At 44.1% G+C, this 14,608-nt stretch overlaps 1 protein-coding gene across 6 annotated transcripts in view; it reads right to left on the bottom strand.

The window, feature by feature from the left end:
* Positions 1-13,738, bottom strand: part of nav1a (neuron navigator 1a) — an 85,013-nt gene extending 71,275 nt beyond the window's left edge. For 5 of the 6 annotated variants that reach the window (XM_070967738.1, XM_070967739.1, XM_070967736.1 and 2 more), the window contains exons 1-3: positions 9,931-9,965; positions 8,435-9,321; positions 7,223-7,314 (exon numbers count right to left, since the gene is read on the bottom strand). In XM_070967738.1, coding sequence (XP_070823839.1) covers positions 7,223-7,314; positions 8,435-9,321; positions 9,931-9,954 — 1,003 coding nt within the window. In that variant the 5' untranslated portion in view covers positions 9,955-9,965. Of the gene's footprint in view, positions 1-7,222; positions 7,315-8,434; positions 9,322-9,930; positions 9,966-13,623 lie in introns of those variants that run through there. The other variant, XM_070967737.1, reaches the window with a different exon arrangement.
* Positions 13,739-14,608: the final 870 nt, after the last annotated feature.

Below are 14,608 nucleotides of genomic sequence, written 5' to 3'. Positions count from 1 at the left end.
CTTATTTGTTCCAGTACTCGTCTCTCTGGCACCACAGTCTAATCACTTTAATATATTGCCGATGTAAACATATATTCTTTCACCCTCTGCTTAGTCTCTCTCTCCCCGCACGCGCGCACACACACACACACACACACACACACACACACACACACACACACACACACACACACACACACACACACACACACACACACACACACACACACACACACACACACACACACACACACACACACACACACACACACACACACACCAAGCTGTCTGACCTGAGCAATCTGGCCTGACATCAGAGAAGCTAGCACTTTCAGAGTGTGATGAGTGCCAGTGCTCAGTATTAGCCTACACATTTCATCACATAGCAGGCTCACACATTCAGTCAGTACGTCACAGAGGAGTGAGTGTGTGTGTGTGTGTGTGTGTGCGTGTGTGTGTGTGTGTGTGTGTGTGTGTGTGTGTGTCTACGCACTTGTGGGCTGACCACAGTGGCCGGAGCCATGGGAAATTTGGTGCGATGAAACAGTTCCACACACACATAAAGAAACTTTTTTAGGCAACGGTAAATGAACGGAAGACAGGCAGGTAGACGGAGATACAGTGATGAATGGTTAGATTGAAAACACAGAGTGAAATAGAAGGGGAGGGAGGGAGAGAGAGAGAGAGAGAGAGAGAGAGAGAGAGAGAGAGAGAGACAGACAGACAGACAGACAGACAGACAGACAGACAGACAGACAGACAGACAGACAGACAGACAGGCGAGCAGAGAGAGGCAGTGTGTCTGTACTTTGCATGAGTATATTTGCCCTAGCACCTCTAAACAGTTAGGAACAGATTGGCCACTATACTGTATTTCTACAGAGCAGTCATGTGAAATAGCCAGTAGTACACACACACAGAGGCACTGTGTGGTGCATTATGCGCATGTTTATGAGGTTACACAAGGTCTCCAGTTTTGTAAGGAAAAGTACTGCAAGAGAAGAGGAATCACTGCTGCTTTGGATGTAACCAACTGTATCAGAGCGTCTTAAACTTTAAGAGGAACGGTTCCCATTCGACGAAGCAGATGGCATGCATTCTCACTTTCACCCACACACTGTTGTCACCCACTCCTTCTTGGTTCCTCTTGTTTTGCCTTTTTGTGTATAACTACAAAAAAAGAGAAGTTGTTCTAAAGATGAGGCAAGTGTGAACGGGGTGGAGAAGTGAGAAAAAAATGATGAGAGTGAGTGTGACTGAAGATGAAGCAAAACGGAGCAAGTCAGAAGAGAATAGAGCAGACACCGTTAACGAAAGCCTGCTAGATGCTACTAGAGAAGTGAAGGGAGAACGAATGTAAGAATGCGAAAGTGTAACACAGAAAACAAGGCAATGAAGAAAGTGAGAGGAAGAGGAGGAAGAGGACGGGTGAGGAAGGATCTCTGTATGTGTGCCAGAGGAGCAGAGGAAGTCTGTAAGACAGAGAGGGGATATCCTGCCTCACCGCCTCAACAGTCACGCTAGGTTTGCTTATGTCCGCTAAGGCATAGGGTCCACAGGACACAGGGATGAATACCAGACCATGACACACACATACACAAGGGAAGGTCGCTCACAGTCTCTCTCTCTCAGACAGACAGACAGACACACACACACACACACACACACACACACACACACACACACACACACCTGGTCAAGTAATGCACCAACACAATAACATGGCTATTAATGTCCTGTTTACACACAAATTACTGAGGTGGCAAGCTGATACATAGCTGGTGAAGCTGTGTAGCTTCCTAGTCTGAGTCACAAATGTATGTGTGAATGAGAGAGGGAGTTTTTGCCACAGTGACACCTCTTCGGTGGTCTCACTCAGTGCTGATGATGTACAGCATGAGTCACTGGCTTAAGCATTTGGGCAATTCAGCCACTTAAACGCCGTCCATGGTAATAGTGTGAGTGCATCAGTCATACTAACTCCTGATTCCGGAGGAACAAATGTTAATCCAACAAAAACACCATTCTCTCCCATGGCGAATGTCACACACTCATCGTGAATCACACACAGCTGAGAGCTGAAAAACACCAACTGCCATCCGGAGGAATAACGTGGGCGAAGAATTGATGTGTGTTTTTAAAAAAAGGTATCGCTCTTTGTAGATGTTCCCTCCCAGACACCTCAGTGTTGACATTCTCTGCACACTTCCCAGGGGTATCCCACAATGCTGTGCTGCAGAGGCTGGTTGCCTAGTTACAGCGTGGTGTGCATAAAGCGGCGATGGATATCATCAGCGTATGTGAGTGTGTTGTGCTTCTCTCTGTAGAGAAAGAACTGCAGCTGCCTAAGTAAGATATACAGCAGTATGTGAATACGAACTTAAAATATGACAATATATAATGAGGACAACATGAATCAGCTTGAATCAATTAGCATCAGGAATCTTCATCACAGAAGTATGTGCTCATATTCTGCTTGATTCTCCTGGGTTATTAATTTGACAGACAGAGGTCTTTGTGACTCCATTCCTGTGTGTGTGCGTGGGTGTGTGTGTGGTCCCACAGAGACACAGGGAGGTTACACACATGACTGACTACATAACTCGACTCCCTGGGTTGAGAGTCACCCCAGAGGTCAAAAAGGATCTTGAGTGTGTGCACTCATTCACCCATTACTCAATTCACCCTTCTCCCTCCTTTCTCTCCTCTCCCACCTCTCACTCTATCTAATGCAGACATTACTCTGAGCCCCCTACATTGTAAGGAAATGTCCCTGGGTGCAGAGAAGAAGAAGGAGGACACATGAGGAGGTGGACTGCCTCACAACGAGGTGGGTGGCTCAGTGTATGAGGAGCCTCTAAGTGTGTCTGGGTGAAATTTTTACTCATTTGTTCATACATGTCTATGCGTTCTGGCCTTTCCGCTCATGTATGGATTATGTGTATTCATTGGCGTGTCCACAATTACACAGGTATTTTAGGAAACAGGGTTCATACAAGCACGGTTTTAAAAATAATCTCCGTCCATATGAAAACTCAAAAACACAATTAAGGTTAGCAGCATCACGATGGCCAACTTCACCATTGCAGGATATGTTGCCTTTCTGTGCAGACAAAAAGTCTAAAACACATAGAAAAAGTTTTAAAAAGTACCCGTGCACGTGCAGACTAGGCACATGTTAAGACACTCACTTTCCCACATTCATGTGATGTCTTCCACATCAAACTCTCCACCTCACCCAACACAAAAAACTGTGCCATCACATCAGCTGTCCTGACACTGGACCACAGAACTCCTGACAGGTCAAAATTAAGGTCAAATACAGAGTAGGGCATGACATTAAACCCTAAATAGTGATTACTGCCCCACTCCTGGAGATGAGTGAGGACATAATCTAGCCCATGCTTATGTCTGATCATCTTCCCAAAGCTACTAAACCACTCATCACTGTCCGATGCCAACTCGGCATATGTCTCTCTGATTAGATTGGCCAAAGAGGATTACACACTGTCTAAGAGTAGATGTGGCCGGGGTTATCAAAATGCTATTCACTAGACTGTCCAGGGGCTTTAAAGGGATGGTGAGCATCAAATTTCTAAACTGCAAGCTGATTTCATACTTTCATTACTAAAGATTTGCTGACTTCTATTCTAAAAGTGAGGATGAGGAGCATTTCAAAATGTTTCTCTAGGGCTCCCCGGAGCGGCATCTGCATTCTTCAATGAATACTCTCATCTTTTGAGTCTATTCCAATTGCATAGTCCATGTTAATCACATACAGAATGGCATAGTGTCAAAGCCAATGACTTTTTGGACATTTCCACTGACTATAAAAAGTTGACTTAAATGTCCAGTGAATAGGAATCAGGGGACCTATTGGCAGAAATGGAAACACTATAACATTATAACCTTCACAACATGAAGATTTATAGCAGGACTGTTGCCTTTGACTGCAGTCTACTCTCAGCTAGGTGTACCTATTAAAGTGTCAACTGAGTGTATATTATATTAAGGACAAATTAAGAGAACTGGGGCCATTATGCTACTCAGTATAAAACAGTGCACATTGGCTCTTGGCAAGTAAATTGCACTTTTTTGGCTCACCTTGAGAAACACATCATGAAGTCTCAGCTTCAGATTGTGTGGCTGTTTCAAAGGAACATGTGGGCTTTGATTTCAAAATAACGTGTCAGTGCCACACCAGGAAAGTACAATTCTTTCTTCTCTGTAAATGTCGAGGTCACATGATATTAAATTTATGAGGATAGTTGTGGGATGCTTTGCTGGTCTCAGACCATATGTAAATCATGACCCGCTCTATGTTTGTAGGTGTCTGTACAGTGCATGTGTGTCAGAGTGTGTGTGCTTGAGAGAGAGAGAGAAACAGCTGACGGGCTTTGAGATTTTCCGTGGGGAATATCAGGCCGTACCCTCACTGGGAGAAAAATGATATGCAGTCCACATCACATTTATCTTTCAAACACCATCTGTGTACTGTCACACAGGCATACATCAGCACACACACACACACACGCTCAGACATGAACGCATGCTCAAATACACCTCTCCAGAGAGCAACAAGGTCAGGAGGTCTGTGGTCTAATTGAAAGACCACATGGTGCTACAGTCACATTAAACGTTCAGGTCTTCATTAGGGTCCCGAATGGAAGCTGTAAGAGCTGATTATGTTACAGCGGATGCAATCTAAGCATATGGAAAACATTCAACTTGTGGAGAACGACTCTTTCAACATAGTCACTACAGACAACCATAACCAAATCCCATCATGATTTGGCCTCGTGTCGTGAGGTCAACCAGCACACTCAGCTTTGAAACATTCAAGCAACATTCAATCTGTCATCTTATCACTGTGCACAGATTTTCTGTTTGTTCTCTTTCCTCCTTACACAAAAACGAAATCCATCAACCCACTGACCTTATCAGGTCGCCTCTTTTCATCTCTCACTCTTCCTCTTTTTCCTTCGCTCCAAACTTTGCCTTCCTGCCAGCTTCCCTCCCTTCCTCCGCTCCCTAAATTACAGTTATTACGGTGTCAGTCCACCCTCCATGTAAATGCAGCTTCAGAGGAGTATAAGACACTTTAGTTCTGTTTCTAACGCCTTCTAGGGACCAATTACAAGGCCACAAACATAGTCCCAAGACAGCCAGAGGACTTTAAAGACTGGGGCTGGTCCATCATGAGCTCCCATCCCCCTTTTCCACAACCAGCTGGTTGAAACCTCCAAAAAGCTTTAAAAAGATTTTATTTGTAAACAGCTTCAATCTGGTAGCTACAGTTTCAGACAGGCCAGAAAACTGAATACAGAAGTTTAAAGTTAGACTTCACCAACATTTCAGAGCATCTATTCCGAAAGACACATTTTATCTGCCTGATTCTGTTTTCTGTATCATTATTCTCTCTCTCTGCATCGCGTCGTCCTTCCTTCCTACAAGCTGATGCCAAAGGTCAAGACCCTTGAGCTGTTCTCCCTCAGCCAGAATTCTGGTCTGCACGATATGATTTCACAGATTTATATTATAACATAAAATAAAACAAAGAGCTGTTGAGATGTTATCACTGTGACGTTTGAGAGTAAAGAATATTAGCTCATTATTTTCATGAAAGCAACAACGCAAAAGTGATCCTTCTCCACTTATTCTGTATCAAAAGAATCAAACAACCAGCTCAACAAATACACACTCTGGTCCTTGGAAAATAGTAAACGGTAGCATTTAGAATTAAAGCACATTTTCTTGTCAGAATGTTCATGGTGACAACGCTAACATGCTAATATTCAGCGGGTAGAATTTTTACCACGTTTTCCATCGTACTTTGGCATGTCAGCATGCTAATATTTGATAAATAGCACTAAACACACCGTGCAGCTGAGCCTTATAGAAATGTAATTTGCTAATTTGGTCATAAACCAAAGTTTACTGCTTAGAGCCATGACGCATGACTAAAAACAATGGGTTTGTACATCCACAACGGAATTACAGAACATGAATTAAAACCCAATATATACTTTTATTATAATTATTATTTTATTAAGTTTCACAATTTTAAGGGACAACAAACTATATTTAGTTGCAAATACAGTGTTCACCCAAGATGGATGGTGACACCCTTCAAACTGGAAATCAGCATTGTGAAACATTATTGTTTCATTTCAAATCCAACGTTCAAGATTACTGCGAACAATGAAAAACGCATAACTGACCTGATACTTTCTGACTACGCTGCACATATTCTGTCAGATGTGTATAAGCTAAGAGATTTTGGCCATTAAAGTTTAATACACTCTAACGCTGGACTGCACATTTCAAAGCCAGGCAGCTGATCTCCTCCTGTCCAACTGACACCACATCAAGAAGAATGATTCATGAAACCACTGATAAAGTCATATCTCTAAAGCACGTCCACATCCCTCGACTCAGACTGACCACAACAATGCATGACTATAGCTGCGGGTGCAAAGCAAACCATTACTCAAAAGGATGGGGGGGGGGGGGGGGGGGGGGGGGGGGGTCATGCTGGGACTGTGGCTTTTTAGGTCAATGAAGTTGGAAAGAAGGAGCTGCAAGAGAAAGTGTGAGGGGAAGAAAGGTTCAAACTCCTCAACAGCTCTTGGATGAGGCTGAAATCAATGTGCATAAAACACTCCCTGGCAGCGAGTTGAGAAGTGCCCCATTTCATCCCATTACTGACCCACATCACCCCTGTCATCTTACTTCATCTTAACATCCTGAGCCCATCTCTCTTTTCCATCTCTTCATCCAGGAGTCACTGCAGTCAGCAGAACCCCAGGCTGACACACACACACACACACACACACACACACACACACACACCAAATTACACCACCTAACTTCAAACATGGTCTGATGAGTAGGAGCATGACAGACATACATTTAGACAGAGAATGGTTGTCCCTTAGTCTTCACTGAGTCTATTCAGGTTCCACAAAGAGACCCAAAGGTCAGTCTTTGGCATGTCCTGTCCGACGCCATTTATGACTTTGTCGCAGTAAATGTGTCTAGATGCCTGAAAGTCGACATTCATACCTGCAACCAGGGCTCTTAGTCTCTCCGCACCCTAATGCTAACTGGACAGACAGAACTAGAGCACAGGTTCTGCTCAGCGAATGAGACGAAGAAAAAGGAAAAGCGATGTGTTTGATTGCAAGCCTGTGTGTGTGTGTGTGTATGTGTGTGTGTGTGTGTGTGTGTGTGTGTGTCTCACCTGGTGTTAGGTCATCACAGCACACTTCTATGGATCCTGATGAGCAGTCACTCAGCTCGTCCAGTGAAAAATCGCTCTCCTGTACTCGGACCCTGTGAACACATCGTCACCATCACATGACTGTTACTGTACATGCAAATCACTTCGATATCACTGATCGCAATCCAGCTACTACATATGGCAGTAGAAGAAAGGGATGACATCCCCCAGTGTGTCACAGTGAGTTCTATAACCACAAATCAAAGAAACAGAAAATCACTGAGTACTATGAATAATTTCATCTTTATGAAAGTCAAACGAAGCTGAAGAATTATGTTCTTGTCTTGAATTTTTCTAATTCTTTATCCTTTAAAGCATTGTACATCATGCACTCAGTGATTCTGCTTTGACAGATTAATTCTTAACAGACTGATCCATTTAACTCAAACACACCACATCACTCCACACCACACATCAGTTAACACTGCATTTTTTTTACTTACAAAATTAGATTCACTTTTGTCTTGTTTTTATCCCACATCATGCGAGACTATGTGTGTGTGAGAGAGAACAATACATCGAGTCAGCCCAGAGGCTGTCAAAAGGACACTTTAAGAATCAGCTCTGCTCCAGAAAACACCAAGTGTGTGTGCACTGTGTGTGTGTGTGTGTGTGTGTGTGTGTGTGTGTGTGTGTGTGTGTGTGTGTGTGTGTGTGTGTGTGTGTGTGTGTGTGTGTGTGTGTGTGTGTGTGTGTCCTTGCTTACACATGCATTGCTGGAAAAGAAATTCAACTGAAAGACTGAAATGGCCACATCAAGCCTCTAGGGCAATGTGTGTGTGTGTGTGTGTGTGTGTGTGTGTGTGTGTGTGTGTGTGTGTGTGTGTGTGTGTGTGTGTGTGTGTGTGTGTGTGCGTGTGTGCGTGCGTGTGTGCGTGTGTGCATGTGTGTGTGTGTGTGTGTGTGTGTCTGTGTCTGTGTGCAAGTAGAAGAGGGGTATCATAAAGTGGTAAAAGGGGAGAGAGAGAGAGAGAGAGAGAGAGAGAGAGAGAGAGAGAGAGAGAGAGAGAGAGAGAGAGAGAGAGAGAGAGAGAGAGAGAGAGAGAGAGAGAGAGAGAGGAGAGATAATGACAAGAGAAGGGTTTTACAATGAGCATCAATAACTGGGGGTCATAATGGAGATCTTGATAAACTGTTCTATCAGTTGTGTGTGCATGTGCGCAGACCACTCACCTGTAGCTGAAGGGAGCCACAGTAGCCATGTTGACTCTGGGTGTGTGTGCCTCTGTGAATGCAGCCTCCTTGTCTAGGCTTTGATCCTGCATATCGACGGCCACCTTGGACATCACTGGCACGGTGAATGAGATCGGTGGCAACGGCAGGGGACCAGGAGAGGATACTGGACTGCTGTCCTCAGGAGTCCCCATCTCCTCATCTGATTGGCTGGTGGAGCCGCTGCGACCCCTGAAGGCATGCTTGCAGCTTGTTTGCGTGAGTGAGGGGCGGAGGTTACTGTTGTTCAGCATGGTGGACTGATCTAGGTGGTTTTCAGGAGACTCTTCCTCTCTTTGTGGCACGACCTCTCTCGTTGCCTCGGATACAGTGTTGGAGTTGTCTCCTCTTCTGAACTGGAGTGGTGGACGCAGGTTGCTTGTTCCCCATGTTTGATTCTTATTGATGAAGGTGTTCCTGTTGCGATTGCCATCATGTGAGGGGACGTGAGGCAGGGCAGGTTTTCCCAGATCCAGTGTGTCTCTGGAGTGTGGCGGCAGCACCCTGCGCTGGGTTAATGGGCTGCTGTAGGCAGATCGTGACACCTGGGGAGCAGGCAGAGCTCCTGTCCGCTTGAAGAGCTGACTTTTCAGGCCGGGGTCTCTCGTCGGGTCCCTAGAGGAAGGCCCGGGGATGCTGGAGCTCCGTGGGCAAAGTGAAGGAGAGTGCGTGGGAGTGTGTGTGGGTGTGTGTTTAGGGGTCTGTGTTGAGGGCCGGGGCAGGTCACTAGTCCGGCGGCGGGTGTCTGCTTTGGGGGAGGAGGGCAACATGCTGTGTGGGAGGGGGATTCCTGACGAGGGAGGAGCCCGGGGGGCCGCTTTCACGTTGACTCCCCCACTCATGCTGACCTAAAAGGAGAAATACAGAGAGAGAGACACACACGAGTCAAAAAGTTGAACACCAACATGCAACTAGTGCTCCGCCTTCAAAACAAATCCACAGCAACAGTTAGTATGAGTCAGTCAGAAACCTCGACACACACACACACACACACACACACACACACACACATTTGTATAGTGATTTTGAGGTTGCTTACTGTCTTAAAATCAAATCTAAGGCTTTTATCTGAATCAGCTGAACTGGAATCTGCTGTTCTCAACACAGAGAAAGTTAAACGGCCATGTTGTGTGAGCATGTGAATCGAGCACATATGACAAACTGAGTCACGGTAAACCACGAGTTGAGCTTATTTTCAGCGAGCCATGGAGCGTCTGCGCAATCAAATTTGCCTGCTGGGAGTTCAAAACACAAAAACAGCCTCACACACACGCGCACATTCTCACAGGGATATCTACCAGCTGCTTTTAGAGCGTTATGTTCTCAAATAACTGATTTTCTCCACATAATGAATTCAAATGCACACTCACACAGACTCCCACAGACACACATTGCTGCTCAAACACACTGTTCTCTCCCACAAAACAGCTACAGAGGAGGTATGGGATCATCCTCACCTGATTTGCTTCGATTCCAGACATTCACAGTTTCTGTTGCCCTCTGAGAAACACACAGCCCTCCTGAGAACGCTACAAGTCAGCCTGATATTCTCTGTGCCCTTCTGCTCTATGCAAACCACACTGAATGTTGGTTAAGTGAAACATTTCATGTAATGTCATATAATTTAACTACCTCATGCTGCTCTGCTCAAGTGAAAGAGGACGGGAGGCGGCGAGGTTGGAAGGAAGGCAGGGAGGGAGGGAAAAGAGAGCAAGCAGCAAGTGTAGAGTGAGAGGGATCACAGCATCTGAGAGACTGACTGGCAACACTGCAAAAAGTGAAATCTAAGTAAGATTTAATGTCTTAAATCAAGGCAATACTGTACATTCTTGTTTTTTGTTACCAGGCAGTTTCTATGTTTGAGCATTTCACTTGCTTTTTTCTGTCAATTATCTCGATTCTATAACTTCTTACTGAGATTTCATTACTGGTTCTGAGTAACTTGCTGCTTTAAGAATTTCCAGAATCATAAACCAGTTTGAGGAACACTGAGAAGTACAAAACTGCTTTGCCGAAGTCAGAATTTCGTTGTACCCAGACATGTAAATGTTTTTAGTCTGGCTGCAGTTTTTTTAAGATAACTGTCGGTTCTTATGAGAACTGGTTTCTTTGGGGTTTTTTGTCTCATTTTTGCGGTGTATCCTTCACAAAATGCCAGAATCTCACACGACAGTTTCTCCTATAATCTCACTTACTTATTTCAACATGTAAAATGTCAACATGTAATGTTATTTCAACATAAGATGTGAAAATGCCTGAACAAATTTTGACCATCTCACGTAACATTGTGACAAATCATGTTGATGTTGGTGCCCAGATGTACAGGAGAATGACAACAGCTGCTCTTACTTTCTACTTCCTGTGCAGCCCTCTTACTGGAGCACAGCTAGATTTCATTATTATAATTACACAAAAATACACAGATTTAAAGCTGAGCCCTACTTGCCCTTTCTTAAATAGCAGAAATGTTGCTGCCAGAAAACTTCTCGGGAAGCTGTCTTTAGTAAAGCAGAGATGTGTCAAATTAAGCCATCAAAGTCACGAGGATAAAATGCTGGATTATTTGACAGTGCATCTAATCGCAGTATTGCACAGAGTGTAATGTGGATCACACGCGCACACATACACAAACGTGTGCACGAGAACACAGTCACAAACACACACATTTTCCCAGGAGTCTGAGCAAAAAAAGGTCTGTCATTTTCAGAATCCCTGCAGGGGAAAGAGGTTGACTGCCTCAGCTTAAAAACTCACACACATCCCCCCAAAATAATCTTTTTCTAATAAAGGAATGGTTAGCTTCTCTGTAGGAGACCTTCCTTTCACCTACTTACAATATCAGACATGCCAACACAGAAACTTTTGCTATGGACTGGTGCTTTCTCATAGTTGACTCAATGCTAATGAAGACCTGCACAGCAGCATCCAGCAGCAGTGATGCAGCAGTAGGTAAACAGAGACAGATGTGATCATCCATCCTGCTTACCACTCATTTATCTCCCCAAATTCCTCCTCCTCCTCTTTCCTATATCCCTGCATCCCTTATTCTCTCTGTCTCCTTTTCTCTCACTCTTTCTTTTAGGAGGCCAAGTCACTAATAAGCATCAGAATTTCTGTCCTGCTAGGATTTCCAAGAGCACAGGTGCCGTCTGGCTCTGTGTCTATCTGTATGGAAATTAGCTGCTCCCCAGGGATACAATGGGGTCATAGCAGTATTACTCCAGCCCACGAAAGGACATACCGAGGCTCAGCTGGTGGTGGGGTTATCTGTGTGTATATATATGCTGAAAGTAATCAGAGAAAGAAAAAGAAACACTAAGACATTAATGCTGACTGAAACCAACAGCTGTAAGCGAGTGAAAAACCGGCAAATCAATTTCAGGTCTGATTCCCTCACACATAAGGTGGCGTTTGTTAAATGTGTAGGGTGTGTTCTCTGTGTCATGTGTTCAGACTGCACACAGGCCTCAAAAACAACATCAGTCTGTATAATTCTGTTACATAAGTGCATTTACAATAGTTGGATTGTTGGTTTGTTGACACTTCTACCATAGGTCTAACTGCTTGTGACTTGTTTGCCTACAGAAACTAGTTTAAATATAGAGAGTGTAGACAAAGCATTGTAATGCACTTCCTAAAAATCTACAGGGAGAACAAACACATAAGAAAACAGACTTTGGGTTTGGTTTAGGCTGAAGAAATGTAGTTAGGGCTGCAAATAATTATAACGCTTAGTCTATTCCTTTGATTTAATTACTTATCAGGTAGTCCATAAAACATCATTACATAGTGAAAAGGTCCCATCACAGTGTCCCTGAGCCCAAGCTGATGTCTTCAAATTGATTGCTTTTACTAAAAAACAGTCCCAAACCAAAAGATATTAACAGTGATAAGCTTCTGGAGCTCTAGCCAATGGATAAAAGGTTTATTACTGGAGAAAAATCACCATATTATTCCTACCCAAAAGAGTAACATCAGGCAATTTTTGCCTTTGTCGGTGGCAGGAGTGAAAGTTCAACATTTGTTGTTTTACAGTTTCAGAATGCTTTCCTATCACGTTTTTTTCCAAAACGATGTACAGATTTTTAGGCACTCTGTAATCTCAAATGGCTTGAAAAATAGTATATGGTCGTGAATGGGTAAAAAAATCTCTGCAGGGCAGCATGTGGCCAAGACCGCCCCAGGCTTGGGCTGAGCCGCCCCGCCCCTGATTCTCAGACAGACAATACATGTATTGCATTTCAGTAGAAATGAAAAGTGAGGTTTGGGAGAACATCATGACTTTTGTATAATGACACAAACACTGTAACAGTAACAGAAGGAGACAGATAATTTAACTGCTGCAGAGTGAATGTCAAGATCATTGCATCTGACCAGTCCTCTCAGTTATTCTGAGGGATGGTACTGACATCTGCTGGACATAATGTGCAACAGCAGCAGAGATTATCCTTCCTTCAACAATCTTAAATTCTGTCTAATTTTCTGTCTATCGCCACACAGTCAGGAGGTGAACTATACGAGGTGATTAAAAAGGCTTTTCATCACAGTCATAAAATACAGCAGGAACAAACTTTCTGTGAGGAGAGAAAAAGAAGGAGAGCGTGGCAGCCGGCATTAGACGTTCGCTTCTAACTTCATAATCTTATTACACCATTTTAGCTCCTCTGTCCCATGACACACTCAGCCTGAGCTCAGTTACTGTACTTCTGATCAAATAAACATACACAGTCTCCCTGTCACACACACATAGAGACAGACACACACACACACACACCCTCCCTTGTGATGAGAACCCTCTGACTCATCACATAATCAATAAATGAGGTGGTAACACAGACCCCTCTCTCTGTGAACTCAAGGACATTAGTAGCGCCTGTGTGTTTGTGTGTGTCACCCAGTCTGGAAAGTTTATGATAAACTAACGTAATTACCTCCCTAATGACAACAACCAAAATGACGGCGATAATGTGCTGTCATAAATCATCTTACGATACACCAGGGTGAAAAACGCTCAAATGTGCTGTTAGGTTTCCTGGAAAGATGCAGCTTTCTGAGAAGAAGTTTTCTAAAAATAACAACATCTGAAGCTCATAAAAAGCTTATAATGAAATGTCATGTGCCAGATCTGCTGTCTCACATGAGCGTCCTACCTGTCAATGGGGCAACGAGTCCTTCAGTGTGCTGTTAAGCCGAGCAGCCAGATCCGGCGCGAGGGAGGTCACACTTCTCCGACGTCCCAGGAACAATGGGCTGTTTTTTCCTGGATCACTGTTGCATCCTCAGCACTGCACTCCCATTGGTCCGCAGCGACCCACCATTCAGCGAGACAGGAAGCTGTGACAATCAGGACGGACATTTTCAGCCAATCAGGGGCCCCTGGAGCGAGGTGACTCATTTTCAAAATCACTTTCTTTGATGAAATCAGTGTTCTCATCTTTTGGCAGAAAAATGTAATTTCTCACACACACACACACACACACACACACACACACACACACACACACACACACACACACACACACACACACACACACACACACACACACACACACACACACACACACACACACACACACACACACACACACCGGTCTGAACAATGAACTGAGGACTGTTTATGTTATCATGAGTCAGTAGCCCAAATGGAAATTTACTTGGCCTACGTGGCCCACAATGACACACAGTATTCGGTCATCCTCAAAAATGCCACAACATAGAATTTGAGTCACCTAAAAACCTTGTATCTCCAGAGTGCCACCTACAACACAGTACTGTAACACCAATTTGGTGTTAACTTGACAATGACAATGTAGTTTGGACGTCATACCAGGGGTTTATGCAAGCACTTCTCTCGGTGATGATTACCACTCAACTGAACTGAAAACATAAAAATGACCAACACTGGGGTTACAAGGTTTTTAGAGCAGCATAGCACCACCACACAGAGAAGCCATTGGTGGAGGAGTGTCTCAAGATTTCGACAGAGTTTGAATCATTCGCAACCTTAGAAAAAGATGCATGTCTACCACACACGTCCACTCATTACAGAAGAAAGGACAGACAAACACGAGCACCCACACAAACTAAACAGGACCGAGCATAATCAGACTACTGACCACATAAACATCACCATGT

The sequence above is a fragment of the Chaetodon trifascialis genome, chromosome 8, assembly GCF_039877785.1.
Source record: "Chaetodon trifascialis isolate fChaTrf1 chromosome 8, fChaTrf1.hap1, whole genome shotgun sequence".
NCBI lineage: Eukaryota > Metazoa > Chordata > Actinopteri > Chaetodontiformes > Chaetodontidae > Chaetodon > Chaetodon trifascialis.
This window is presented reverse-complemented; position numbering and strand designations above follow the sequence as displayed.